The 25,372-nt window shown below is 54.7% G+C and overlaps 13 protein-coding genes and 1 non-coding gene across 14 annotated transcripts; 4 read left to right on the forward strand and 10 right to left on the reverse strand.

Moving 5' to 3' along the window:
* Positions 1 to 187: 187 nt before the first annotated feature.
* BU26DRAFT_496997 (U2-associated snRNP A) lies at positions 188 to 1,191 on the reverse strand (the record flags this gene model as incomplete). Its single annotated transcript, XM_033826275.1, has 4 exons — positions 188 to 544; positions 687 to 947; positions 1,005 to 1,045; positions 1,107 to 1,191. The coding sequence occupies 4 exons, from the start codon at positions 1,189 to 1,191 to the stop codon at positions 188 to 190; spliced, it is 744 nt and encodes a 247-aa protein (XP_033676048.1).
* Positions 1,192 to 1,611: 420 nt separating this feature from the next.
* On the reverse strand, positions 1,612 to 2,678 carry BU26DRAFT_497000 (uncharacterized protein). Its single transcript, XM_033826276.1, has 2 exons — positions 2,515 to 2,678; positions 1,612 to 2,456 (listed from the first exon to the last, which is right to left on the reverse strand). Exon 2 carries the CDS (start codon positions 2,431 to 2,433, stop codon positions 1,774 to 1,776), a length of 660 nt encoding a protein of 219 aa, XP_033676049.1. The 5' UTR covers positions 2,434 to 2,456; positions 2,515 to 2,678; the 3' UTR covers positions 1,612 to 1,773.
* Positions 2,679 to 3,047: 369 nt separating this feature from the next.
* BU26DRAFT_525574 (ARM repeat-containing protein) lies at positions 3,048 to 7,952 on the reverse strand. Its single transcript, XM_033830534.1, has one exon. The coding sequence runs from the start codon at positions 7,761 to 7,763 to the stop codon at positions 3,087 to 3,089; it is 4,677 nt and encodes a 1,558-aa protein (XP_033676050.1). The 5' UTR covers positions 7,764 to 7,952; the 3' UTR covers positions 3,048 to 3,086.
* A 146-nt stretch (positions 7,953 to 8,098) lies between these two features.
* On the forward strand, positions 8,099 to 9,573 carry BU26DRAFT_611237 (glycosyltransferase family 4 protein; the record flags this gene model as incomplete). The annotated part of the gene is made up of 2 exons (XM_033836056.1): positions 8,099 to 8,267; positions 8,348 to 9,573. 2 exons carry the CDS (start codon positions 8,099 to 8,101, stop codon positions 9,571 to 9,573), a joined length of 1,395 nt encoding a protein of 464 aa, XP_033676051.1.
* Positions 9,574 to 9,905: 332 nt separating this feature from the next.
* BU26DRAFT_t66 lies at positions 9,906 to 9,994 on the forward strand. Its single transcript has one exon. It is a non-coding gene; the product is annotated as a tRNA-Gln (tRNA).
* A 1,668-nt stretch (positions 9,995 to 11,662) lies between these two features.
* Positions 11,663 to 12,559, reverse strand: BU26DRAFT_535572 (glia maturation factor beta; the record flags this gene model as incomplete). Its single annotated transcript, XM_033831294.1, has 4 exons — positions 11,663 to 11,854; positions 11,905 to 12,035; positions 12,138 to 12,240; positions 12,545 to 12,559. 4 exons carry the CDS (start codon positions 12,557 to 12,559, stop codon positions 11,663 to 11,665), a joined length of 441 nt encoding a protein of 146 aa, XP_033676052.1.
* Positions 12,490 to 14,010, forward strand: BU26DRAFT_525576 (Molybdopterin binding protein). The gene is made up of 4 exons (XM_033830535.1): positions 12,490 to 12,752; positions 12,816 to 12,833; positions 12,881 to 13,029; positions 13,082 to 14,010. Exons 1-4 carry the CDS (start codon positions 12,666 to 12,668, stop codon positions 13,722 to 13,724), a joined length of 897 nt encoding a protein of 298 aa, XP_033676053.1. The 5' UTR covers positions 12,490 to 12,665; the 3' UTR covers positions 13,725 to 14,010.
* BU26DRAFT_511839 (uncharacterized protein) lies at positions 13,998 to 14,678 on the reverse strand (the record flags this gene model as incomplete). The annotated part of the gene is made up of 1 exon (XM_033827335.1): positions 13,998 to 14,678. The coding sequence occupies one exon, from the start codon at positions 14,676 to 14,678 to the stop codon at positions 13,998 to 14,000; it is 681 nt and encodes a 226-aa protein (XP_033676054.1).
* Positions 14,679 to 14,992: 314 nt separating this feature from the next.
* BU26DRAFT_186618 (ras-domain-containing protein) lies at positions 14,993 to 16,133 on the forward strand. Its single transcript, XM_033820465.1, has 4 exons — positions 14,993 to 15,137; positions 15,188 to 15,302; positions 15,355 to 15,630; positions 15,696 to 16,133. Exons 1-4 carry the CDS (start codon positions 15,126 to 15,128, stop codon positions 15,926 to 15,928), a joined length of 636 nt encoding a protein of 211 aa, XP_033676055.1. The 5' UTR covers positions 14,993 to 15,125; the 3' UTR covers positions 15,929 to 16,133.
* A 1,089-nt stretch (positions 16,134 to 17,222) lies between these two features.
* On the reverse strand, positions 17,223 to 17,916 carry BU26DRAFT_186650 (uncharacterized protein). The gene has a single exon (XM_033820466.1). It carries the CDS (start codon positions 17,819 to 17,821, stop codon positions 17,330 to 17,332), a length of 492 nt encoding a protein of 163 aa, XP_033676056.1. The 5' UTR covers positions 17,822 to 17,916; the 3' UTR covers positions 17,223 to 17,329.
* Positions 17,917 to 18,652: 736 nt separating this feature from the next.
* On the reverse strand, positions 18,653 to 19,602 carry BU26DRAFT_525580 (uncharacterized protein). Its single transcript, XM_033830536.1, has one exon. It carries the CDS (start codon positions 19,423 to 19,425, stop codon positions 18,760 to 18,762), a length of 666 nt encoding a protein of 221 aa, XP_033676057.1. The 5' UTR covers positions 19,426 to 19,602; the 3' UTR covers positions 18,653 to 18,759.
* A 1,927-nt stretch (positions 19,603 to 21,529) lies between these two features.
* BU26DRAFT_535575 (uncharacterized protein) lies at positions 21,530 to 22,075 on the reverse strand (the record flags this gene model as incomplete). The annotated part of the gene is made up of 3 exons (XM_033831295.1): positions 21,530 to 21,775; positions 21,846 to 21,926; positions 22,010 to 22,075. The coding sequence occupies 3 exons, from the start codon at positions 22,073 to 22,075 to the stop codon at positions 21,530 to 21,532; spliced, it is 393 nt and encodes a 130-aa protein (XP_033676058.1).
* Positions 22,076 to 22,385: 310 nt separating this feature from the next.
* Positions 22,386 to 23,338, reverse strand: BU26DRAFT_525581 (uncharacterized protein). The gene has a single exon (XM_033830537.1). It carries the CDS (start codon positions 22,990 to 22,992, stop codon positions 22,501 to 22,503), a length of 492 nt encoding a protein of 163 aa, XP_033676059.1. The 5' UTR covers positions 22,993 to 23,338; the 3' UTR covers positions 22,386 to 22,500.
* On the reverse strand, positions 22,916 to 24,640 carry BU26DRAFT_186754 (uncharacterized protein). The gene has a single exon (XM_033820467.1). The coding sequence runs from the start codon at positions 24,538 to 24,540 to the stop codon at positions 23,131 to 23,133; it is 1,410 nt and encodes a 469-aa protein (XP_033676060.1). The 5' UTR covers positions 24,541 to 24,640; the 3' UTR covers positions 22,916 to 23,130.
* Positions 24,641 to 25,372: the final 732 nt, after the last annotated feature.

Below are 25,372 nucleotides of genomic sequence, written 5' to 3' on the forward strand. Positions count from 1 at the left end.
ATGGCGCCTTTTCCAGAGCTACCCTTCGATAAACTGTCATTTGCGTTCGCAACGGGAGCTTCGCTGAAGGTCTGTTACTAAAGACCTCTCAGATCATCCTGCGCTATCACAAGCAAAGGCTCGACCTTTCGGGTTTCAAACGCCAGGACTCCATCTTACCAAACCACAAGCCGTGCTCTTCATTCTCTCATGTTTCCATCGCGTCTCCCCCCTCCAGAATATGCGCCGGTATTCGTCCCTCCGCGAAGTCCTTCTCCAGCTTCGCCATCTCCGCAAGGCTGCCTGCCGCTTTGATAGCAGCGCGCATCCGGCTCTTCTCCTCCTCCGTCCAAATGCGCTCTTTAGTCGGGGTATCGCCGCCGTTCGTGAAGGTCGAGACGACAAATCCTTTGGACTTCATGCCCATGATCTTGCTCGCGAGCTCCGTAGGGTCCTCGGCTGTGCCGAAGAGCTCCTTCGCCTTCTTGCGCTCAGCGTCGCGCACTTTGGCGAAGTCGAGGTAGCGCACCGAGGGGCAACGCCAGATGACCCAGTACCGGTAGTTCTGCGACATGTCAGTCTCTTCTATTTCTTCAAATCCGCCCGCTGCAGTGCATAGGCTCTCTCCTGCTAGGCTTCATGCGATGCTCAAGGCCGCTGACCAAATTAGGTACCTCTCCCATACCATGAAAAGCAGTTGTACGTACCTCCTTGCTCGTCACCGGATTCCCCATCAATGTCAGATACACCAGCTTCTTGAATCCGCCCAGGGGATCCAGGTCCGCCAGCTCTGTCAGCCGGTTTTTAGTCAGGACCAGCGTTGTGAGGTTTGGTATGCTCGACGAGAGATTCGCCTGGATATTCGAGATGCGGTTCTGGGCGAGGAAGAGCGTCCGCAGGCGGGGCTGGAGCGGGAAGTTGCCGAGTAGCGCGATGTCGTTGTCGGTGAGGTCGATTGCGTCGTTGTCCTGTCCTCGCATGTTAATATGACAAGTTCTAGAGAAGGAGGGGGAAGTGCAACGTACGCGTGCAGCGCCCATGTTCTCAATGGCGGAGATCTTGTGGCCTAGAGTTTACACGGATTGATATTAATTCAGCTCTTCAAGTGTAGTATCTGTCCTTTTCACACGCACCTCGTAGATCGAGTTCGCGCTCCGTGAGACAGTTGATGAAGGAGAGGGAGTTGTTGATCAGGTCTGTTGTTAACCTCATTTTGGATGTCTAGATCTCGAGTGGACTGTTCGTCGGGCGTCTTGGAGAGGTAGCAAGTCTGGCAACGGCGGTATTGGGTATTCGTGGGGTGAGGATGGAGCCTGAGCACGCGTTTTACGAAATTCGGGCTTCGTGCCAAGACCTTGCTTACTAATCAGCGTCCTTCAGCCCTACATGCTTCGTTCTCCACCATCGCCGTTCACTTCCCTTCCATTGCAGCACATTTACCGTGATCACAATGCTAGCAACACCACATCTACCTACTAGACATCGCAGCGGGCTCTGGATGCAGACGGAAAGGAAGCCCGGCAACGACACTTACCCAAGTATTTCTTCCACTTTTACTGGCCCAAACACAATGACCCACCGGGCTTATCTCGCCCGGTCCGGAACCCTAATGCCACTGGCCCTACCGATGTACACAATGGACACACTGTATATTCTTATGTCAAACTAAATCCAAGATGGATGATTTCCTGCTGTATGCCGCCCTCCCCTTAGCGTCCACGTACACACCATTTGCCCCCACTATCCTATCCCACAGCCACATCGAACGCATCACTCAAAGTAAACTCGCCTCAATCACCCGTACACCCCATGCCGTCCCCGAACATGCCCTTCCACAACACCCCTCTTCCATGCCCCCTCCCTCCTGTAGATACTCCCACACCCCCTAACAAAACACCTCTCATGCCTCTCACTCACAGCATGCCACCCAATATCCTCCTCCCTCAAACACACACTATGCATCTCACATCCCACGGGAAACTCCCATTGATGAAGCTCCAGCCTTCTTCGATCCGGAAACCACTGCCTGCAGGTAGAGCATTGCTCGCGATCCGGATTCGCAGTCGCAGTGATACTGCGCGTCCCCGTGGGCGAGACGCTATACGTCAGCGACGTGATAGCGTGGTGCGTTGTCAGGTGTGCGAACGTCGTCGCCAGGGGCCGGAGGTGCGACGGCGACGTGATAGGATCAGGCAAGCTGGCTAGTGAATTTCGGGGGCTGTAGCGGGCGACGGCGTTGCGGTCGTTGTAGGTGTCGAGCATGCCATCGTAGTCGTCGTACAGCTTGGCCTTGCGCCGGATAGGGGTGGCATAGCGGCCGCCTGTGCCAGTACGGTAACTTATGTTGATTGGGGAGGATGTGTCGGCGTAGTGAGTTTGTAGGTAGGGATTATGGAGCGCGCAGTGTGAGCCTCGGCCATCGAAGTAGGAGCCGCAGGTTGTGCAGAACGGCATCTTAGGGGAGGGCGAAGATGGGCCTGGAGATGGGTTAGCGGAAGGTCTGCTGAGGCTATGATGATGTCTTTGGTCACCGACTTTGGACGATTAGAGCTGACCCTGCTCGGAATTCAAATAGGCTTGGATCTCGGCTTTGAATGCTCTCGCAGTGATAGTGGATTGTGTGGAACGTAAGAGAACGTAAGGGAACGTCAGGACGGAGGCGAACTCGGGTGATGCCTAAGACACAAGGCTGAGCAGCTGGAACAATGAAGTAGAGAAAAAATTCCTGAAAGGGCGTTGCGCTGCTGAGATATGCTGCTGCAAAACACGCAAGGCTGCATGGCGGAGATAGTCCTGCAGGCTTGGTACGTTCACCGGTCGAACTGCCGCAGCCTCCGGTGGAAGACAGCTATAAACATAGTGCATGATATCACACAGGCGCATGTACATTCCAAAAAGGGAACTGACACGTATGGCAAGCAGATTGGAAGAGGACGCAAAATGAGAGGCGGAGAACAGGAGTTGGCGTGGCATGGAGGAGATCGGTTGAGCGACTTCGCTAGCCCGATGCACTTTAACACCGTAGAACGTAAGGCTGAACATACAACACGATACGATGGAAGTCGTGACAGTAATATATTGCGCTGCAACCTCTCGATCCATGAAAACTACATAAACATATAAATAACGCCCGACCTATCCGCCGAGATCACCATCCCATACGGCTGCTCCAGCAACGCCACATCCAGAATCGTATCCAGATGGCTCTTTAACAAATGCTGCTGCTGCAACGAAATCAACCCCGACCTCGACGACTTCTGCGGCGGCCTTTTTGTCGAACCGCTCGAGCTTCTACTCTCCCTTCCGACTGAGGTACTCTGGCTCTGAGGCTGCATTAGCCGCTCGCTGATGACTACCGTGTCGGGACTAGGTTGGCTGACGCCGTACTGTGGCTTTGCCTCGTCTGCCTCCAGCCCGCTGATGACGATGGATGATTCCGGGCGGCTAGTATCCCAGTACCGGACTTTCCAGTCTGGGCCTGCCGTGAGGAGGAATGTGTGGCCTTTTGAGTCGCCCCGTTCATCTATAGCCTGGGTGTTGACTACGAGTCCGCGGATACCGCGATCGGCAGTGGAGCTTGCGGTCGGCTCGAGCGACGTAGCGAATCGTCCGAGCATACCACCAGACTTTTCCTCGTCCAGGTCAATAAGGGTTGTGCTCTTGGATCCAATATCCCTACTGTTTCCAGTTCGGTATACTTCTTTGCAGACTAATCGAGCGAAATCCCACACGGTGACTTCACCCTGTCCGGTTCCTCCTGTGATGTAGAGCCTTGGATTCCTGACCCTCGGAAGATAGAGTCTGTGGATCGGCGCTGCCCCATGGAAGACCCAGGCTTTCAGTCGGAGCTTGAAGCGGAGATCCCATAGATCCAACACACCATGCGAGGTCCCAAGCAGTAGCCAGTGAGCCCTCCTGTCGACGCAGAAGCAGGTCGGAGTGCCGTGGTTGAGAGGATTCCGGAGTGTGAAAAGCTCCGTCATGGTTCTTAACTCGAGCGCAATGATTCTGGATGTGTTGGTGGCTAAGACGAGAACGGACTTGTTATCCTCATTGTAGTGTTCTGACCATACCGCATGATCGCCATCCGGAAGCTGATACTCTCGAAGTAGTCTAGGTCTCCCAAACTTCGCGCTACCGCCGGTTCCTTCATAGTCGATCCGGACGACATGGACGCTGCCATCATCCCCCGTGGCTACGAAGCAGTGTGTCTGCTCCACGAATACCAGACTGATGACTTTGACCCCATCGCTGAGCCTGTATGTCTGCCGCGACCGACGGCTAATATTCCGTTCAAGACGGGAGACATCCCAGATTTTGACGGTGCCATCATCGGATGCAGATATGAAGAAGCTTTGATCCGACGAAACTAGGACTCTGTTGACAGCAGCCGTATGCTCGCCGAAAGTAGCTACCAGAGTGCCTTCTGGTCTCCAAGGAATGCCTGTCGGTGAGTGATGAGCATCTTTGTACTTGATGAGCTGTGGTCGAGAGCTTAGCTGGATCCTGTTGCCAAATTCCGTTTCGCCAGACGGGAACCTTTCAAGGAGCATTGAATCCAGGAGTTTCAATACCGCAGGATCGTTTCCAGTATAGTTATGCGCTTCTCGGAAATGGACCCAGGATGGACTTCGGTGCCTCTGCTCCAAGGCAAGTGGTGAAGCAGGCTGGCGAGTCCGAGAGCCTTCTCGCGGAGGTGCGGTGTCGACCTTACCAAAGGCATTTGTAGACGTGGTACCAGTCTCGGCATGTGCCTTATCCCCCCTGTTCAAGAGACTCATTGCGCTGTTCCTATGACGGAGAGGATGCATATGCTCGCCAGCACCAACCGAGCCTATCGGAGATTGCGTGCTGGGAGAGCCCCTAGGTACCTGAAGTGAGTTTCGCCGGATGCTGTCAACGTCCGACGGCGAATCCAGGGCGGAGCGCAGATCGCTTGGAGATGACACAAATTTAGGCCGGGAAGGAATAGTGATTCGTTTGCCATCACCTTCCTCGCGTTCCCTCCGTTCCGGTTGCGTGCCATCGATCCTTCGAGCAGCCTGGGCATCAGCTTCAGTGGTGGATGCATCCAGCAAAGCATCTCTGATCGTCCGAGGTCGATATCCTTCATCCAGTGCACCCGTGTCGCGCGCCCGGTCGACCGTCTCTTGCGCATTCTCGAACAGAACTGTCAATGGCTTGATGCCGAGGTCTTTCAAAGCAACGATGCTATTGAATTTAGAAGGAGTTAATCCCACAGCATCTGATCGTCGGCGATGGGTTACCCTCCAGATGAATTCTCGAAGCGCGACAAGCTTGAAATCGTCTTCTGTTGCCATGCCAGCCTGTCGCAGCTTCCGTATCCACTGCTCGTCCTCTTCATTCTTTGGCATTCTCTGCAGTACTCTGTGGTCTAATTCCCGACCTGAAATAGTCGGAAGAGTGTCTTCGGTAGATCCAAACGTGAATGTTTGCTGCTGCCGTGCTGGAACCCAGAACATTCCTTTCTGCGCGGACATGGCCCAATTCGAGGCCATATCAATGAGCAGCCTTGGTAAAGGTTTCTTCAGGGAATCAAGTATTCGTATCTCGGAGAACCCGGAAGGCACAACCTTGAGGTATGGCCTGATGAGATTGACCAAGATGCTGTGCGTGTCGGCCACGGATAGGTACTTTGACGCGGCCGATATGAACTGAGCAGCTGCTTCTCGAATCCAGATATTTGGGTGCATGGTGAGTCGGGCTACAATATCCACGAGTTCCCACGTTTTGGATCTTTGGAATAAGCCAAGCTCAGCGATCGAGGAGAAGGCCCGAATGACCTTCTCTACCACAAACTCCTCAGGGTCTGTCAATGCTTGGACCATCAAAGGAAGGATGTAGCCCTCCAAGCTTGCGCCGCCTACAAAGACAGCGACGCCAACGATGGCCTCGAAAAATGTACATTTCAGCATCCAGTCCGGATCGTTCAGATAGGTATTCAGGTGACTTAGAACGACGTCATTAGCTCTGGGGCTGCCGAAGAAGACGCACAAGTCTGATACGGAGCGAAGCATAGCGCGGCGAACAGAAGCATCAGAGTCTGTGAGAAGCGCTTTGGTATGCTTTTCGAAGGCTTCCAGGAGGTTCTGGCGATCCGAATCGAACTGGTTTCGATGATAGGACGATGTCAAATCATCTTCCGTTTCGGGGTCTGCGGCTGGGAGGGATCCTTCAGCACGGAGTGCTTGGATCATGTCAAGGTATCTTGCCGCGGTCGTCGCCAATGTGCCAATACACCATGCATAATGCATCCGAACGAGAGGGCTGACTGCGGTGGAGGAGTCCGGAAGGTACGGCTCTAGCCGAGGCAGAACGTACTCCGGAAAGACGTACGCATTGATTGGTGAGACAACATGGACCATGGCGAGGATCTGTGTCATGGTCCGCAAGGCTGCGATTTTGACTTGCTCTGATTTGTCCATCAGGAGCGTTGCGACATAGGGCACGACACGGTCGAGCTTAGCCTCGTCGGTCAATCTTTCCGCGAAGGCTAAAAGTAGCTCTAGGCCTCGAAGACGAGCAGACGCCCTAGCTGTGCCTCGTAGACAGGAGACAACTATGGTGAGGAAGATGAGGTTTCCATCATCGACCGCGAGGCTTGGCGCAGGGGTCGCTTGATGCTGGTAATTAGGGATATCGATGCACAACGGGAAAAGTCTGGCGTTTGGCTTGGGCGGCGAATGTTGCGGTTTCGCAGGTACATTCCCTTCATTGTTCGAAAGCAGGTGGGAGATCTTGTCAAAATCGCTGTAGATCTGCTCTATCCGGTCGTCCGGTTCTCCAAGATGTTCGCTAGCCGTGGTCACAGGCTTGCGGCCTGAGGATGGGTCGGTAATGGAGTGCATGTATTGCTGGAGAAATCCATAAAAGTAGTGAGGGAAGACTTTGCCTCGCCAGTGCTGGAGATAGTCCTCCGCAGCCATTCTCGAGTTTGGACCCAGTTGAATCATGTGCAAAATAAGTTCCCGGACATCCTTGTCTTGGATTTTGCTAATATGCGAATGGGCAGGATCGTACTCGCCCTGCCGGTACTTGAAAAGTTGACTGAGTGAGAAGATGGGCGATTCAAGGAAGAGCTCAGCGATGACGCATCCGACGCTGAAGATGTCCATTGCCCAGGTGACCACACCCTCGCCCTCTGGCTGAGCGCCGGGACCCAGAAACCGTTCGGGAGCTAGGTAACACGTTCGACGGCCGGACATGTCGAAGTAGAAGGAAAAGTCGGCAGGATTGTCTTCTGGTAGAAAGGCCGGTTTATAGGAGGCAGAGAAGTCTGTGAGATACAGCCAATTCCAGGACGTGACGAGCACGTTCTCGGTTTTGATATCGCCATGGTAAAGATTTCTGGCATGGCAATCTCGAACAGCGCAGAGAAGCTGAAACGAGAGCCACTTCTTTTCGATTTCTTCGAGAAATGGACGCGTGCTGAGCCGATCGTACAGGGAGCTGTGGATGTACTGCCGGACTAGATAGCCGCCCACGGCGGTTTCGAGGATGCGATGATAGCCCAAAGCATTAGGAACGTCCGCCAGAAGCTTCCTTTCCTCCAGCAGGCGCTTTACATAGATATCGAGGTTGAACTGGGCATATGGCTTCATAACCACTCTTGCAACGACCAGGCCATCTTTATGCCGCGCTCTTACTGATTTCATAAACCGGGCTGCTCCGAGAGACTTTTCGTACTGCAGATCCGCCAGCTCCGGCACGTCGATGTTGGCCGAGCCCGCCGACAGCGTCGTGAGGGAGAATCCTTGCCCCATGTTTGGGATGGACGGCGATACGCGTTAGGAAGAGCGACGAGGTAGATGCCTCCCAGCCCGCATGGCGGAGTTGTATCTGTTGGCAGGCTCAGGTACGGGATTTGTATTCACCGCACCATATCCTTATCTGCCTGGAGAACTCGGAAGCAGATCCTGTGTTTGCGAGATGACGATGAATGAGATATGGATCATGTGCAGTGGCAGGCAGAGCTCGAGGTCATCTTTCACCGCGTCCAGGGTCCTTCGGCAACCATGCCCGAAGCGGCAAGGGCGTGCGTGTTTGGGCGGCTTCATCTCGACGCAACACGTATGCGAACCTGCGTTCAACACATACCATGGCCGACAAGAAGCCGCACATTGTCTTCTTCCACCCGGACCTGGGCATCGGCGGAGCCGAGCGTTTGGTGATTGACGCTGCCGTCGGACTCCAGAACCGCGGCCACAAGGTCACCATCTTCACATCGCACTGTGATCCTCGCCATTGCTTCGACGAAGCGCGTGACGGTAAGCTCCTTGCTGCGCCTTACGACCTCCCACCGCTCATTTATGGACGGAGGTAGCTGAGACACCACCTTGACGCAAAGGGACCCTCGACGTGCGAGTACGCGGAAACTCAATCGTTCCTCCCAGTATTTTCGGCCGATTCGCTATCCTCTGCGCTATCCTTCGCCAGGTGCACTTGATACTACGCATAGCGCTGCTTACGAGGGAGCTGCCCGATCTCAAGCCTACCTCGTTCTTCGTGGATCAACTCAGCGCGGGCATACCACTTCTCCGAGTACTGCAGCCAAATGTGCGCATCATATTCTACTGCCACTTTCCAGATAAACTTCTCGCGAAGACAGGAGGCATATTGAAGACTCTATACCGAGGGCCATTTGATTGGCTTGAGAGCTGGAGTACGGGATGCAGCGACACGATCGTGGTGAACAGCAACTTCACGAAAAGTGTCTTCGCTGAGGCATTTCCGAGCCTGAGACACCGAAAGCCGGGCGTCGTATACCCGTGCGTAGATACCAATGCTGAAGATCCTGTCGAGGAGACTAGGCCACTATGGAAGGATAAGAAGGTCCTGCTGAGCATCAACCGCTTCGAGAAGAAGAAGGACGTGGGTTTGGCCATTAAGGCGTATGCCGGCCTATCTGGGGAAGAGCGCAAGTATACAAGGCTCGTGATAGCAGGCGGCTACGATCCGCGAGTAGCTGAGAACCTTGCGACATATACTGCGCTCTGCGAGCTCGCAGACTCCCTCGGCCTCAGGCACGCGACCGCAAAAACCGTCATAACCGCGCAGCGCATCCCCGACGACATTTCAATCCTCTTCCTCCATTCCGTGCCGAATGCCTTCAAAGCTACACTGCTATCTACATCGCGTCTGCTGGTGTATACTCCGCGCAACGAGCACTTCGGCATCGTCCCACTCGAGGCTATGTTGGCTGGTACACCAGTGTTGGCGGCCAATGAAGGCGGGCCAACGGAGACAGTCATCAGCGGCCAAACCGGCTGGCTAAGGGACGTAACCAAGGTGCAAGACTGGACGGAGGTCATGCGCATCGCGCTAGAAGATGGTGATGGCGAGGAGAGGCTTAAGGAGATGGGCAAGTGGGGCCAGGAGAGGGTGGTTTCCGAATTCTCAAAAGAGAAGATGGCGCAGACGCTGGAGGCAGAGATTCAGGGCATGGCGAACAAGCCGCGCCCGCCGGTGATCCCCTTTGCCGCGGTGGCACTGGCGGTTGCGCTGATGGGTGGATTGGCTGCCTGGAGCATGTGGTTTGCCATGAAGCAAGCACATGCGGCGAGCATAATGTAACACAGAGTGTAGAAAGTATATTGAAGATCCCTAAGCTGACACGTCATCTTTGCCTTTTTGAAGTAATTCGACGTTTGGTACCCAGTAGCCTCAGCCTTAGTGTCACAGTGACTCGGTACGAATCGCCCCTCACCGTCCTGCACCCCTCACTGGTCCGTCACGCTTCCGAAACGGAGCTAAGGCACCGCCCGCACAAAGAAAAGGCTCCTGGTTTATAGCCGCTGTTCCGCCATGTGTGCTAACCAACTCAATATATAAGTTTTCTAAGCCAAAATTTTGGCAAAAATTCCACATGTTCTGTTGTGTACTGCTGGCACACATCCATCAGGGAGGGTTGTGTAGTGTAGTGGTCATCACTCCGGATTTTGATCTATGATGTCAAAGCATTCCGGCAACCCCGGTTCGAGCCCGGGCACGACCTCTGAGCTGTTCTTTTTGCTAGTCTACGTGGTCTCTGTTTGTTCTGCGGCGTTGGGGTGGTGCGCACCGAACCGAGGGGTGAGCTGTACCGAGTCACTGCGGCACTGCTCCTCCACGTTGAACTCGATCTTTTGAGGACTTGGTCCATCGAGCTGGCTTCATGTGGCTACTGTAACAGCTTAAGATATTCAATAGAAATCCTATTCTACCTGCTAGTCGCCGTCTCAGTCACCCATGTCTCTTTATTGTGGTGAAACCTGAACGGCGTGTCGCAATACCCTCACCTCCTGCCGACTAGCTATCCTTTCCATGGATTGATGGCATAGCGTTCTCTGAGTTACAGAGTTCTATCATATCTATGGGAAGAGCGAGTTGGGATACGTCTTCCCGATGTGCTTCAGAAACCCTATCAGCCATGGCGCTTCGTCTCCAATACACTCTGACACTATCACCGTACACCGTTGACTAGTCTAACTGTTACGACTCTTTTTCAAGAGTTCTGCAGCAGAACAAGAAGGGAGACCGAGTTGCGGTAGGCTTCTTGAATAGCATCATAGTTCTATCAGTCGTTAGGCTTCCAGGATATCGCTCTAAGAATTCCATTGTGCAGAGCGAAAAGCATATTGAGAAAGTAAATCTTCGTTGTGCATCATCATTCGAGTGCTGCCGATCCTCTCCGGAGGCACTCCTGGTACAAAGGCACGTGAAGGGTCATGCCCGCACAGAAAATAGGACAGTAGCGCAGGTGGCTAGTGGGCTATATCAGCATATCAACCAATTATAACCTAGTATCGCTCATCTGGCCAATCAGGGCGTTAGAATTCCCTCTATGTTCATGACCCATTATACCCCCAAGCCAGTCAAGCCCTCCTAGGCAAGGTCAAATCATACTTTAGAAATCAGAACCCGACGTCGCACGCATGTCACTCGGGAGCTAATTCTAGGAAAGCATTCGAAAGCCTTGGGTACCTTGGCGGTGGAAGGAAAGCGTGCATCGATGTCGCTGTATCTCGTTCATAGGCAGACAAGCGTAAGCACGTGGAGCACATAATTGGCTGGACGAACCTTTACATAACTGCAAAATATCACTGCACTTGCCACGCAAAAAAATCAAGGCATTCGGAGCATCTTCTAAACATGGCAGGCCCAGAGAGGGAGAATATCACCCGGCTGTCCTGGAGGCTCCATCGTGCTGGAGCATGGCGTGGGTCTTGCGAAGAAATTGCAACGACTTTGCCGCGACTGGATCCCTGATCCCCGATGACTTCAAAACGTGAAGATCACTGCGAAAGTATTGGCTAGGGGAACAGGAAAGAGCTATAACAGGAAGTTATCGCGTGGGGACCATGCTCGGCAGACAGTTTGATGAATTTGACGAAAGGTGAAACATAAAAAGCGATCTTAAGAGATCTCGAACATGGACGTGTGTGGAGGCGAGATGACAAGACCTGGAAAGAAGTAGCCCGAACAGATATCTCCTTAGGTAAGATGGATCTTGCATGATAAGGCTGCGTTTCTGAGCCTATAGGATCCGTGGAGACTTCGCCTCGCGTCTCTCTTTAATGAGCTACCCATGTGTCGCCTCATTCACGCCTTGGAAGGACTTGTTGCTTGCCTTGTTCTCGTCACATCCCCACGCTCTCCCCTTTGTAATCAGCACCCCGCAGCATCATGCGTGTTCCTTCAGCTTCGTCTCAATGTCGTCCAGGTCCTCCGCGCTGTCAATCTCAATGATCCTTCCCACCTCGGCGGTATTTCGCATCAGCTCCTTCGCACCGGCATACAGCATCTTCACTTCGTTGTTGCAAGTGACAGGCAGGTAAAATAGCATTACGTAAGGCACGGATAACCTTCCCGAATCCTAGAACCTCTCAGTATCGGGCTCGCATGTGGAGAGTCTCCTACGCGTACGAGTGTGAGGGGGTAGCTGAGCAGGACAAATCTCGGGGCGTGGTCTGGGAGCTCGTCCGCAAGGCTCTGAACGTCTGAGAAGACTTCCCCATCTACTGGCCGTATTTCCAATGTCTTCTTGTCGATCTCGTCTGGCGCGCATAGGCATCAGCCCCGATTACAGGTTGTGGAGCCGCCATTTCGGGTCGAGTCTGCATTGCTACGGGGGAATCGAGAACGAGATCAGGGCGTACAGAGGATGGCCTGGGGGTCGTTGGCGCGCGACGTGCCCAGGCGGAACTTGCGCAGCTTCTGCTTCGTCTCATCGGAGAAGGTGTACAGCCGGGCTTCGGAGGACTGCGGGGTTGTCAGCTCGGCGGCGGAGCGGGGACTATCGAGACTTGCCATGCCGCTGAGAATTTCAGGAGAGCGGGAGAGCAGTAGAGGTTAAGGTTCAGTCGGCTGTTTCGTATGTCGGGTGGTGACAGTGTAGGGCTGAGAAAGCGTGAGCGGCGCGAAGGTGGGCCCCTGAGTCATTCGTCGGTGCGGGGCACCTTCCGAAACCCCCGGCCTTACTCGCCGTCGCTACTGCATTTCTTCGTCCATTCCAGAGCTCCTCCCTCCATGCAACTAGCTGCTCCGCAAGCCCCAATTCACGTACCCCTGAAACCTTCATGTTTAGCAGGCTCAGCCAAGTAGCCAGGCACCTCTCGCCACCGCTCCCCAATTACGCGCACCTATCTGCAGCAAATCTCCGGGCTTCCTCAATAACGTCATCGGTCATGGCGGACGCAACAAGCTCCCAAGGCAAGGGGCTTATACACACGGCGGCTTGTTTGATCATCGGAGACGAAGTGCTAGGAGGCAAGGTACGCGCGACACGTGCTCGTGTTGGATACATTGGATGGGTTGCTAACGCGTCGCGTTGAAAGACAAATGATACGAACTCGGTAAGACCTTCAGCGCCAAACCACTGGGACGCAGCTAATGCGTCTAGGCGTACTTTGCTAAGTTTTGCTTCGCTCTGGGGATCAACCTGCGACGAATAGAAGTCATTGCCGACGACGAAGGCGAGATTGTGGAAGCAGTCCGCCGCATGTCGAAGAACTATGACTTGGTGGTCACCTCAGGAGGAATCGGTCCTACGTGAGCACAGCGCTCGTATGCGGTACTCAGACTCCAGCTGAATGCCTGCCAGACACGACGATATCACATACCAATCGATAGCCAAAGCGTTCGGCCTGCCCCTGAAGCTGCACGAAGCCGCCTTTGAGCGCATGAAGCGCCTGTCTAAGCCGCACCCCTCGCAGCCGAACTTTGACTGGAACACGCCGTCTGCAGCGCTCACGGCGAAGAAGCGCATGATCGAGCTGCCCACAGACGACTCCATACCAGACGAGGACCAGGTAATATTCGTGAGCGACAATCTGTGGGTTCCCATCAGCTGCGTCAATGGCAACGTCCATATCCTGCCTGGAGTGCCAAGACTATTCGAAAGCATGCTAGACGGGCTGAGACCCCGCATTCTACCACGCTTGACAGATCCAGAAGGAAAAGGCGTGACCCGGATACTGGTGTCCACGCCGATGGCGGAGAGTGCCATTGCTGAATACCTCACTCAGCTGGCGGCGCGGACGGAGGCGAAAGGGGTCAAGGTGGGCAGCTATCCACGCTGGGGGAAGGACCGTAATACGGTGACACTCGTGGGCCGCGATGTCGAGTTCATGGAGTCGCTGGTGCCTGAGGTGGAAGAGGCTGTTCAGGGGCGGCGCGTAGCTGTCGAAGGGGAGGACGACTCAGCGAACCCAGATCCAGACGCGGGCACGCTCAAGTCGGGCTGAAGTGCGCCCTGTCTTAGAGTCTTCACCTGTAAATATAGGGGTCGTGATCAGACGACGACATGCGGTCGAAACAGAAATCGAGGGGATCTCGAGGGGCTACAATAATAGACGCCCGCGTGCTGCTAGGGGCTTCTCGAAGGACTGTGGAAGGCCTGACGTGCCTCGCTCGCCTGGAGGGGGGGGCGCCGAGCCAATATCAGCCAGGCACGATAACGGCGCGATAGGTGACAGTGACGATAAGATGCAGGGTGATTGTTTTTCAATAGCGGCCTGTCACCACTCAGAGGCGGGCGGCGCAAGAAGAAACTCTCGCGTGCGCTTCTCGCGTGGCATCGAGTGGGCGGCAGCACATCGCAGAGGCTGCAGGCATACACACAGTCCGTACCGGCAGAACCCCGCCTGTGCAACAGCGCTGCCGTGTGCCATCCGCGCTGCGTTTTCGCGCCCGCAGTGGTGGCCAGTCATGTGAAATGCAGGCCGGCGGGCGAGGGACAGCACCGAAAAGGGCGCAGAGACCCGAAGACCTGAAGACATGTCCTCGTACGGTGCTCTGGCAGTGTTCACGGCGGCGACGTCGGCACGCGGGCGTGTGCGTGTGCGCGGTAGCCGGTGCCGAAGGGGAAAGGGTTCGCTGGCCGCACTGCAGCACCAGCACCAGCACCACCAGCACCAGGCTGCAAACCGTGCCACATGCTGGAGCCGGGATTGCAGCGCTCGGAGGCTGGAGTCGTCGCTGAAGCGCCGCTTTAACCGCTGCCAGGGTCGGCTGCGCGGGCGTGGGCGTTCCCTCACGTCGGCCTCAGGCAGCGGCGGGCGCTGATCGCGCGGGCACAGCGTCCTCTCGCGATGCGTGAGGCCTGCGGCGAGGGAGCCAGGCATCCCTCGCCGCCCGCTGCGTCCACTCGCCGCCCGGACAGGCGGCCGAGTGGGTGCTCCCAAACCCCAAACCGCCATCGTGGGGACTGTGCTGCGCGCTGCTGTTCGTGGGCGTCCTTTTTCGTTCAAGCAGGCACGCAGGTGCCAAATACTGCACAGCGCTAAGCCGGCGCGCTGCTGCGAATCAGCGCCCGCAGCACCCCAGACAGCTTCTGGTCGTTTTTGCTGCCCTCTGCGAACCTGCTCCCATCCTCTCTAGAGAGTCCGCCTCCAACACCGTTAATTCTGCCCATCTTCTCCCTGCCGCGCCCATCCCAACGCCCGCCCCAATTGCTCCTTCTGCCCTGCACGCCTGCCCTGCGCCGCCGCGGACCTTCCTCTCTGCCTCGATCGACCAACACGAGCAGGGCCCCGTTCCCGCCTCCTCATTTGAGCAGCGCTCGGCTTCCTGGCCGCTGCACCAGAGCAACGCTGCCCATCGCGTTTGCCTCGCGATCCCCCTCGGTCTAGCATCCCCCATCCACAATGGCTTCAAAGGTGCGTGCTGCTCGCCGCCGTCTGCCTGCGGCCCGCTAACCTGCGCCCAGTTCCTCCGAGAGTACAAGCTCGTGGTAGTCGGCGGCGGTGGTGTGGGAAAGTCGTGCTTAACCATCCAGCTCATCCAGAGCCACTTCGTAGACGAGTATGATCCGACGATCGAGGGTGAGTCGCCGCGAAGCGCCGAGTGCGGGAGAGCATTGGTAACACCCAGCAGACTCGTACCGCAAGCAGTGTGTCATCGACGACGAGGTCGCCCTGCTCGATGTGCTCGACACAGCCGGCCAGGAGGAATACTCAGCGATGCGGGAGCAGTATATGCGGACCGGCGAGGGCTTCCTGCTCGTCTACTCGATAACCGACCGGCAGAGCTTCGAGGAGATCATGACCTTCCAGCAGCAGATACTCCGGGTAAAGGACAAGGACTACTTCCCCATGATTGTCGTCGGCAACAAGTGCGATCTCGACGGCGAGAGGCAGGTGTCAACACAAGGTGCGTCCCATGTCTCACCCCACGCCCCTTTCGTTGCATTGGCATGCTAATCCCTTGGGCCACAGAGGGCCAGAATCTGGCACGGCAATTCGGCTGCAAGTTCATCGAGACGTCGGCCAAGTCACGCATCAACGTCGACAACGCCTTCTACGACATCGTACGGGAAATCCGCAGGTACAACAAGGAGATGTCATCGTACACAGGCGCACCCGCAGGCGGCCAGCAAAACGGCATGTCCAAGATGGGCGTAGAAGAGGACCACGAGAAGAAGGGCTGCTGTGGGTGCGTGGTCATGTAGGAGCTGGGCTATTGACGCGCAGCTTGAGTGGGAGAAAGATACCTGTCACCGATCCGAGCCGGTGGCCCTCGCCGTCACATGTTGAGGCTTGTTGGGCACAAGAGGAAAACATTGATACCTTTAGCACGTACTCTCAGTTTAACTCGTCGTGGTCTATCTTCGGCCATCCTTCCCTTCGACTACTACTCTTTGGGTTCGCTTTTTGGGACTTGGTGTTGACACGGGTATTCTGCGGGCGCGTTTCCAGACACGGTGCTGTGCTCGAAGAGTTCTATTTCCTGGACTGATTCTTTTGTGCTGGCAGCGCTGCCGCCAGCCCGCCTCTCTAGACTCATTTTTTTTTCATGGCAATTGGTAAATTGTATTTCCTTGTCCAAGCAGTCACAGGGTGCCATGGGGGTAGGGCGGCATGGTCCCTGAATCCGAAAATGTTCCGTTTAACTGCTTCTACTCTTCTCTACTTACTGCCTCTGCAGAAGTTGCTTCGACTTCTATGCACATAATTCATCTTCACTCACGACCACGGCACGTACCGTTTATCTGGTCTGTACTGCGGCAGAGTTCCAGGCTGCGCCGAGGGCCTCGCCGCCCCGCTTTCCTTCAATCCAGATTGCTCCACGGCACAAAGCCCGTTTCCTCCAATGCGAATTCCGCCACCCTTCAATCCGGCCACACACAACCCGCAGGCGACTACTGCCGATATGAGGCCACACCGCGTGCTTCGACATGCCTAGGCCTCTCTGAGCTTCCGACGATCCCAATTGGAGGAGCGCCTGGAATGGCACGCTATGCATGCACGGCCGTCTGAAGATGCAAACAGCCAAAGAGGGGAACTATCATCTCCTAGGGCTCCGTCTTCTTCTGTAACACATGAGAGATGGCAACCGCGGTCTTCGACGAGACTCCGCATTCCGATGGTACGAGCCGGCTGGAGATCTTCGTATCGATGGGGATAGCGCGGAGCTAATTATTCAGCCTTTCGCGCCTTCCAGATCGTGTCCAACATGTGCACGGCCCATCCAGGATGCTCCTCTGCGCTCTTCCTCTCGACCTACCAGCCCTCTTCACCACCACCTCTATCTCTGCCCACCAGATCCGTCCCTCCTCTCCAGCGACTCCGCCCAATCGTATCTGCGAGCCTGCCACACCGTTCTCTTGGAACCCCGACCATCTATTTCTCCGCCTGACTTTAGGCTATTTTAGGAAAGGGCTGCAATCGCGCCTGCCCTCCTCGACAAAGGACATGTGCATCGCGTTACCCTGCATACCGTTGTGCGCTCCCCTCCCAGCTTCTATCGGACTCCGGCAATATATTAAAACATCCATGTATAGGAGGCCTCTTCTGCGGCCGCCTTCATGGCCCCACCCATCCAGCCGGGTACGCGCAATAATTGGCCAGAATTACAGCCTTGCTCGCCTCTGCCCCTCCGCCAATGACAAAACTGCAGGCGGTTGAAAAGGCTGAAGTGCAATTGAGGCGCATGGAGGTTTGGGAAGAGTCCAGAGGCACATGCCGTGGGCTTCCCCATCCGTGCGCAGCAGCAGCCTGATCTGGATGTTTGATCGCCCGCGCCGCGGACCTGGGCACACCTCGGGTGTTTTGAATTGCGATGAACTGCATTTCCTGTTCGGACGATATGTTTGACTGAGCACACTGAGCAGCCGCAGCTGGTTTGCGAGAATAGTAATTTTGAGATGACGTCTCCTGCGTGTACGTCGGGCCGATGAGATATGCACAAGCTGCATAAGTGCACTCCACCCCGTCCATTCTCCCCCGACATCAAGAATAACAGCAGGGCAGATCAGGAAAGGACGGCGTACGGTGATTGTCAAGGCTCGGCACGAAGCGTGCATAGAGCGTTCGAACTGCCGCCTCTCCCTTGGCTCAATCATACGACCTCATCCCAACAGATATCCGCACATCAAACTTTGACTACGCTAGGATTTTGCGGAGACAACCAGACAGAGTTGCAGGTCCCAGGTTAGTTCAAACCTGGATCCCGGCCCCATCGGTGTGGGAGTGGCTGGTAAGAAGTGGGCACTGCAGGTCAACGTGGCAGCCTCTTCCGAAGGCTAAAATGTGCCTGCAGAAGCTGAAGCTTCGCATGTTGTGTCAGCCAGCGGGATCCGGAGTCAGGCTGAGAAAAGTACTCAGCTGGGGAAGGCTGAAGCGGTGCAGCTGACGATCTACAGATGAACATGTTCGTCGTTCGCAGAACGATAAGATATGACGTGCAGCGATGCAGGGGGTATATTTTCGTCCATGTTCGTCGATATCGTTGATTCGAGCAGCTTCCTTCTCCACGGACATCATCATGAGCTCGAGACGAAAACGGACCCCTGAGGCTCGCGAATATCGAACATCGCTATTGCTTCGCCATCCCGAGAGCGGCGATACAGAACGTCCCCCTATATCTTGCAGAGATCGATAGTGTTGACCATGGTTATAGAGTTATGCAGTTGTCACATGCTCTCGTCAGCGTTCCGACAAGTATGCGCATTGAAGCCTTGCATCTCCGGATCCCGAGACGAGAACATCTTGAACACAGCGTTCGATATTCTTCACGCAGGCTAGATTCAGCGGCCAAGTATACCCGCTCCATATTCGATACTAAAGTATTTCCGGAGGCGCAATGGCATGTTACACATATACCAATCATTGACAACGGGCGTCCGACAGACATATTCTACCGTAAGCGCTTTACCTCCTCATTCCTTCTAAGCATTAAACCAACTGCGGAAACAATATGAAAAAATACATCTACCGTAGCCAACCAACTGCAGAAAGAACACGATTTCGCACTCCTCCATTGAGATCATCCCTCCGATCTTTAAATCTCGGCTTGTCTTTTTCTATACTCCTCCTCATCACGTCTCGCTATCTTAGCCTTCGCCTTAAGTTCCGCCCGCACTTCCATAGCAGCCTCATCAAAGCGCTTCCTCGCCTCGCTGCAAACCCTTCTGTCAAACTTGCCCGGTTCCCACCAAGTCCCACACAAGGTCCCTCTTCCGGTCTGCCACTTTTCCTTCAAATACCCATTCACATATTCATTGAAGCGCTCAATCGTGCACTCCCTTTGGATGTACGTTTCGTCGAGGCTCAGCGTCTTCCATGGATCATCCGCATGGATGAAGCCCAGGTGAGCAGGCGTCAGGTCCTGCAATGGCGGCTCAAAGCTCGTGAAAAGAGGCTCTTGTACGCGCGAAAGACATGGCCCCGCTGTTGTTTGGTTGAGGGGCCAAATAATAGAGGAGCGCTTGCGGTAGTTGGGTTTCAAATCGGGGGAGTACGTGGTTGTGGGGCGGGTGAGGATGAAGAGGATCAGGACGATGAGGGCGCCGATGAGCGCTTTGATCCAGTTCTGCTGGGTTCCATTCTGGGCTTTGAGGTCGCGCAGCTCTCGGTCCATTGCTTTGGTAACGGCGCGAAAGTCGACTGGTACGCGGGCTTGGGAGGTGGAGTTCGAGCGTGAACGGCGGCTGCTTGCGCGATCCATGGTAGATAATGTGAGGAAGCTGGTGGTACGTTTCGGAGATTGTGAGTATTGTTGGTCTTGAGGGCCTTCATGTAGTCGTTGGGAGGTGATTTAGGTCTTTGTTCCGCTTCCGGCGATGACCTTAGTCTGGTGACGCGTGGGCGGAGGAAGCGCGGCTTTGTTCGTCGATGTTCTGGGACTCGATACACTCACAAAGGGCTTAGAAGCCGAACACCCGATGCTCTTTCTACGAGGCATCTTAATCACATGATATGAAGCCATTTCATTTAGCTGCATGCATCAAATTTCTCCAAAAAAAAAAATTCTGCCCAAACTGCCTCTTATCGGTTAAGAACTTAACTCTTCATTCTTGCTACACAACATATCCAATGACGTAAACCTTACTCCCCCACCGTTTTGATCTGAGACTCCAAGACTCGCAGGAACCCCCAAAACGAACCTATAACTCAAGAATTTAAGCTTGCATCCCCAAGTCACATGGTAGCCACGCGCCCGGGCACGCCTCGCCTCGCCACCTCGCTTCCCGTCCAACGTAAGCGGGGGGAACGGGGAACAACCACAAACCGCCAACGCAACGCAAAACACACTGTCTGTGCCGCACACACGGAAGGACGGGGCCGGCTCGGCTCGTCTTGTGGCTAAACCCCTGTTGCTAAACGGGGCGTTCTTGGACTGGCACGGGACCGGGGGAGCGATTGCTGTTCTGGGTGGTGGTGGCTGATGAGGTAAGACTTGGGGTGTGTTCTCGCATGGTGGGTGGATTCGCGGCGCTGTGAAGGGAAGGAGAGAGAGAGGATGGGTGCTGCGGAGATGCGGGACGGGCTTCCTTTTGTTGGGGTCGAGTGGAGAGAAGGGGAGAGAGGATGAGGTTGCTTATGTGCGTGCGAAGGATGCACGCATGCGCGTGCGTTTGTCGGATGGAAAATACATGGTACTGAGCCAATAAGGACGCTGGGATGAAGGGCGATTTTCCTAAAGGAGAGTTTGGCGGGAAGATTCTTGGGGCTTCTTCGCTTAGACAACTGTGCTGAGGGAATTTTTTCGAGGGATGGAGACGAGTACCCAGTCAGGCGAGTATACTGTGTTTGCAATTGATGCCCTCAGGTGATGTTGTCCGGTCATAAGCCTGACTGACTACGTCGTGTATGTGTATGGCCCCGGCTTCATCTATTTGGAAACTACGCCGCAGGCGCTTAGCCCGCATCCGATGGATGGATGGATGGTTGGGGTGAGACTCGAGCCTTGCGGTCTGTCTGTGCCTCAGCCTTACATTATAGCGCCGCTGCTTTAGCGGATTCTGAGACTGCAGTGTCGGAGGGCTACTGCGGAACCGCAACGGCCGTGCTGTTAAGGTAGAGGTCTATCGAATGATAGTGATAGAAGTACGTATCATGCACTAGAGGTATTGCGCTCGTGTCGAAAGGGACTCCTATCCGGGAACTATGCAACGCCGAGCCTGGTAGCCTTCAGATTCTTTCGTCAAAACCGTTCTTACACGCCAGTCTATCTTTTGCATGGCATGGAGATAGAACCGTAGATGTTGGCGGCGGCATACAGGGCAGTGTTTGCTCCTCAGCCATCCCAGCATGCCCTTTCCCGTCAGAACAGCGTTTGCCTCCGCTCCCCCTTTCATCCCACATATACCGCATAATCCATCAGTCCTCAAAAGATATCTCGGATACGTGGTCTAACGGTATGACGCTCGCAACCGACGATGACTCTTACGTGCGCCAAGGGCCTTTGCACTTTCCCCTTCTGCCCTCTTCTGATCCGCATTACGGTGCGGTGCCCACATCACCAAGCAAACCAAAACGACAAGATTCTTTGCTTAGTGCCGCCAATAACAGTATTCGTACCCCTGGCCTGTGCCTCCTCGTTAGTCACGATTGCGAGAAATCTGCGTTCGAATCGCAGCGTATCTCCATCTTTTTTGTTTTTGATGCCTTGATGGAAGATTGGGGCCCGTTTGAGATGTTTGCTGGTGTGGAGACGTGCAGGGGATGGCGGCGGGGCGGGTTCCTGCATGACTGTACGCAGCAGAGGGGTCATAGAAAGTCGGAACCCTGAAGACATCCTCACGGGGCAATATCATTATCAAATGATATTACTTCTTTGCCTTCCTCTTCTCCTGTTTAACCCACTCCTTCTGCTCCGCAAGAAACTTCTCCTTCTTCTCGCGATACCCCTCAAACGCCCTCGCCCTTTCCCAAACCTCCCGAAAAATCAACGCCGCCTCTAGCTTCTCCTTTGCATCTTTATGCTCCGCACTCTTCTCCAACTCTTCCCCCGTGTCTCTATCATATTTCCTCCCACCTTTGTGGTTCGCATATCTCTTCGCTCTAGTCATGCCCTGATATCGCTCTCATAAGCTTTCCACACATACCGCCGGTTCGATCGAATCGCATGGCATGCCAAATTACCATCTGCAGAAATTTACGACACATATCCATACCCACGAAGTCGCCGTCTCTATCGTAATCTTCGAATTTAGCGTAGATTTGCTTTGAGCTTTGACGCGCGATGGCGGGCGTTTGAAGCGCCATAGCGGGAGAATTTCGGATTTGTAGGGCTCGAATGTCAGGACACCTTGTTCGCCGCGGCCGATGCGGTAGTTCATTTGTTGGGGCTTTGATAGTGTGTGGGAGGACATATCTTGATTGAGAAGTCAGGACGTTGTGGTGCGACGCGACTCTGCTGGTGCGTTAAGGTCCACGGGTGTCAGCGATCTATGACGCAGTGTGCAGCCTTCGAAGCCACCGCTCGTAAATGACTACAGCTTCAGCAGCAATTAAATGTTTAACGCAATTAGAATGGCATATGACTCTAGAAATCCTTGTATTTAGGTTTCCAGCACATATTTCTAGCTCCTGGACTACTGGCCTTACGTTCTACATGCAGGAAACCTCGTGACATTGTCAAAAACCTAGCATGTATCATGACCTGCCATCCCGTACCCTATTCCTAAAGTCCCAAGCGCCGATCCCAAAAACTAGAGAAACACGCCGCTTTGTCTTTTTTTTCGTCCCTCGCACATGTCGATCATCCTCAGGCCGAGCATGCCCTCGCGCCATTCTCCTAAACGCGGGCGTCGTCGAAGCGTCCGTGAACGAAGCCCTCTCGCTCATCAAAGTCGCCATCCGTCATGGGATCCTGAATATAATCAGGATGCACACCCACCGGCGTATCGACCTGGAACACCCGAGTCGCATTCATGCTAGCCTCAAGCACATCCCCATCGATCTCCGCAAGTATCTCCCGAGTCTCCTCCACCACTGAACTGACACGCACGCGGCCAAACTCGCTCTCTGGAAGTCCCAGCTCACGGCAGAGCTGCTTTTGCACCATCTCCTTCTCTGCATCAGCACGCTCCTGCGCATCTGACAGGGTGAAAGCCTTGAACATCGGCCGCAGCCAGGCCTTGTCCAAGTCGTAGAGCACCTTCCATCCCTTTGGGAGCAGCTTCTTCATCGCCTCGAATGTCGCCGGGATGCAGCCCGGATTTTCATTCGGATCATACGCGTGAGGCTCGAAGCCCTTCAGTTCCCACTTTCCGTACGCCGCTGCCATGCGCAGCAACTTCCGGGTTTCGACTTCGGGGTTTGGATGCGGATGATGCTCGACGGTGTACTCCACGCCTTTCTCAGCCGAGAGCTCGGCAAGCTGAGCGTGTAGGGCGGGGACGACGTTGCATGTCTGGTCGTAGTACTAGGCCCCTAGGTCGCCGAGGATGGTCTCGTATTTGGTTAGTTGCATGTTCAAGCCTATAACCTTGCTGCTGAGAGATTTGGCCTCTTCAACGGCGCAGTGATGTCCATCGAAGGTTGCGAATTTGACTCGCGAGTTCATATGTGTGTCTCGCAGCTGTAATTTGAAGGCGTTGATTGCGGACTTGGCTGTCTGAAGTTCATCTTCTCGCAGACGGAGAATCTTGTTCATCTCCTGCATGCAGGTTCGCAACCGCACGACTTCGGCTTCGCGGGAGTGCTTCTCCATGTCATGCACTACAAGTTTCTGCTTGAGCGAGTGGATTTCAACTTTGCTGGCTGCAAGCTGTTTGAGAACGGACGAGAGCTTCTCGGCGACGGCCGCACCGAAAGCAACGGCCTCTGCCGCAAAGTTCCCGGCGTCAGGCTTGCGAAGTCGCTGGAGCTGGGTCTTGAGCTGGCGTAGATTGTCCTTTAGATCGGAGTTGTCACTCCGCAGTGCAGTGTTGTCCGCGCCGAGTTCCTTCTCGCGCTTTCGTGAGTTCATGATCTTCGACTTGTGTTCCTCTTCCCGGGCAAGGCTAGCGGAAAGCTCGTTCTTCAAAGCGGTAAGCTGCTCCTGCAAGTCCTTGATCTTGCGGATGCGGGTGACGCCAATGCTCCAGAAGTGCAAACCAAACTTGCCAACGTCCTTCAGCCTGGTGCCCTCCAGACGCTTGCATCCTTCTATGAGGAATTCGTTTTCCCTGTCCTTCTCGTTGAAGTCTCGAATGACTTCAGTGAGTGAATACTCCAAAGTCTCTATCTGAGCAGTCTGAGCCGCGATCTGGCTCGTGAGCTCCTTGTGTACATTCGCGTCGAACTTTTTACGTATCTGTTCGGTATCCTCGATAAACTTCCGCCAGTTGTTGTCGAGCGAGTCGTACTCGCGGTTGCAGTTTTCCAGTTTACACGCAAGAGCAGCGTTCTTCTCCTGCAAGAGCTGACGCTCGCCAGACCAGCCAGCAACCTCGTGCTGGAGTTCTTCGTTCTTATCGCGTAGGACTTGGTTGCTCTCGTTGAGCGTCTTAACCTCTCGGGCGAGATCTCTTTTCTGCTTGAGTAGACCTTGCTGATTCTTTCCCCATTTCCTCTTGTCCTCTTTCCGCTGACCCTCGAGGTCTTGGTTGCGCCGCTCTGAAGAAGCTAGTTTCTCTTCCAGCTCTTGCACCCGTTGAATCTCCGCGTTCTCTGCCGTATCGCTTTCTGTAAGTTCGCGCTTGTGCTGCTGCTCGGTGGCTAGCTTGCCTGCGAGCTCTGTGACCTTCTCGCTCAGATCCTGGTTCCTCGTTTCGGCGACCTTTGCTGCCAGCTCCCTCTCGCTCAGCGATGCCCCAAGCGAATCATTCTGTTCTTGTAGGATGCTGACCATGTTCAAGGCCGCCGCAAGCTTAGCCTCCAGCTCCTGACTCTTTAAGGCAGCGGCTTCCTGGCTCAAAGATTCAGCGAGGTCCGCACTGTGTTGTTTTTCCTTGTCTAGCTCGCTCTGCAGTGCGGAATTTTCGTTCTTGGTGAATGTGATATCTTGCTGATACTTAGAGCATTCTTGCTCTAGGTACTCGACGCGGTTCTGGCCCTGTTGATGCTGTTTGCGGAGGAGGGCGTTCGCGTCGCTGGTCTCGGCCAGCGTCTTCTGACAGCCAGCAATTTCGTTGTTCTTTACCCGCAGCCGTGTTTTGACAACCCCTGCAAGAACCCCGAGGCTTCTAGTTTTCTGGTCGGCGGGTGTTTGTGGACGCGATCCGTTGCGGACCCACGCTTCCCGAATGAACGTGCTGTCGACTGGTGTCTGGCTAGGCGTGATGGCTTCCAGCACCGTTGCAAGCCCGCACACAGCCTTGTATTGGGTTTCGGAGTGACGGATGGTTGAGTCTTCAGTTGAAACTGCGACCGCAGTGGCATGAGTTGTGGGCGGCGAGCTTGACTTCGCAAGCGCCATCGTAGAAGGTAGATGCTGGGAGCGATGTACCGAAGGTATGGTAACGGTTGTTTGGTTGAGTATCACAGCGGTCTTTACCGGAATTGAAAGTAGTTGACGTGTAGGTAGAGCGAGGATTGGGCCCGTGAGCGAGGTTTATGTACGCGGGCGAGAGAGAGCTCTGTGGTGAAACTCAAAGAAATGACGTACCGTCGACGAACCGCGATGCCCTCGAGTTTCTCGCCGCGCTCCGTTGCGAGGTGAAAGTTGTTCACCGTGCATGGTT

The sequence above is a fragment of the Trematosphaeria pertusa genome (assembly GCF_010094035.1).
Source record: "Trematosphaeria pertusa strain CBS 122368 unplaced genomic scaffold BU26scaffold_26, whole genome shotgun sequence".
NCBI lineage: Eukaryota > Fungi > Ascomycota > Dothideomycetes > Pleosporales > Trematosphaeriaceae > Trematosphaeria > Trematosphaeria pertusa.

What these genes read in the sequence shown, in the direction of transcription:
- BU26DRAFT_497000 (XM_033826276.1), bottom strand. Translation starts at nt 2,433, where the DNA reads ATGCCGTTCTGCACAACCTGCGGCTCCTACTTCGATGGCCGAGGCTCA.
- BU26DRAFT_525574 (XM_033830534.1), bottom strand. Translation starts at nt 7,763, where the DNA reads ATGGGGCAAGGATTCTCCCTCACGACGCTGTCGGCGGGCTCGGCCAAC.
- BU26DRAFT_525576 (XM_033830535.1), top strand. Translation starts at nt 12,666, where the DNA reads ATGGCGGACGCAACAAGCTCCCAAGGCAAGGGGCTTATACACACGGCG. An exon ending in TCAGGAGGAATCGGTCCTAC is followed by an intron (nt 13,030 to 13,081) that starts GTGAGCACAGCG and finishes AATGCCTGCCAG; the next exon opens with ACACGACGATATCACATACC.
- BU26DRAFT_186618 (XM_033820465.1), top strand. An exon ending in GTATGATCCGACGATCGAGG is followed by an intron (nt 15,303 to 15,354) that starts GTGAGTCGCCGC and finishes AACACCCAGCAG; the next exon opens with ACTCGTACCGCAAGCAGTGT. An exon ending in GAGGCAGGTGTCAACACAAG is followed by an intron (nt 15,631 to 15,695) that starts GTGCGTCCCATG and finishes CTTGGGCCACAG; the next exon opens with AGGGCCAGAATCTGGCACGG.
- BU26DRAFT_186650 (XM_033820466.1), bottom strand. Translation starts at nt 17,821, where the DNA reads ATGATTGAGCCAAGGGAGAGGCGGCAGTTCGAACGCTCTATGCACGCT.
- BU26DRAFT_525580 (XM_033830536.1), bottom strand. Translation starts at nt 19,425, where the DNA reads ATGGATCGCGCAAGCAGCCGCCGTTCACGCTCGAACTCCACCTCCCAA.
- BU26DRAFT_525581 (XM_033830537.1), bottom strand. Translation starts at nt 22,992, where the DNA reads ATGGCAGCGGCGTACGGAAAGTGGGAACTGAAGGGCTTCGAGCCTCAC.
- BU26DRAFT_186754 (XM_033820467.1), bottom strand. Translation starts at nt 24,540, where the DNA reads ATGGTCAGCATCCTACAAGAACAGAATGATTCGCTTGGGGCATCGCTG.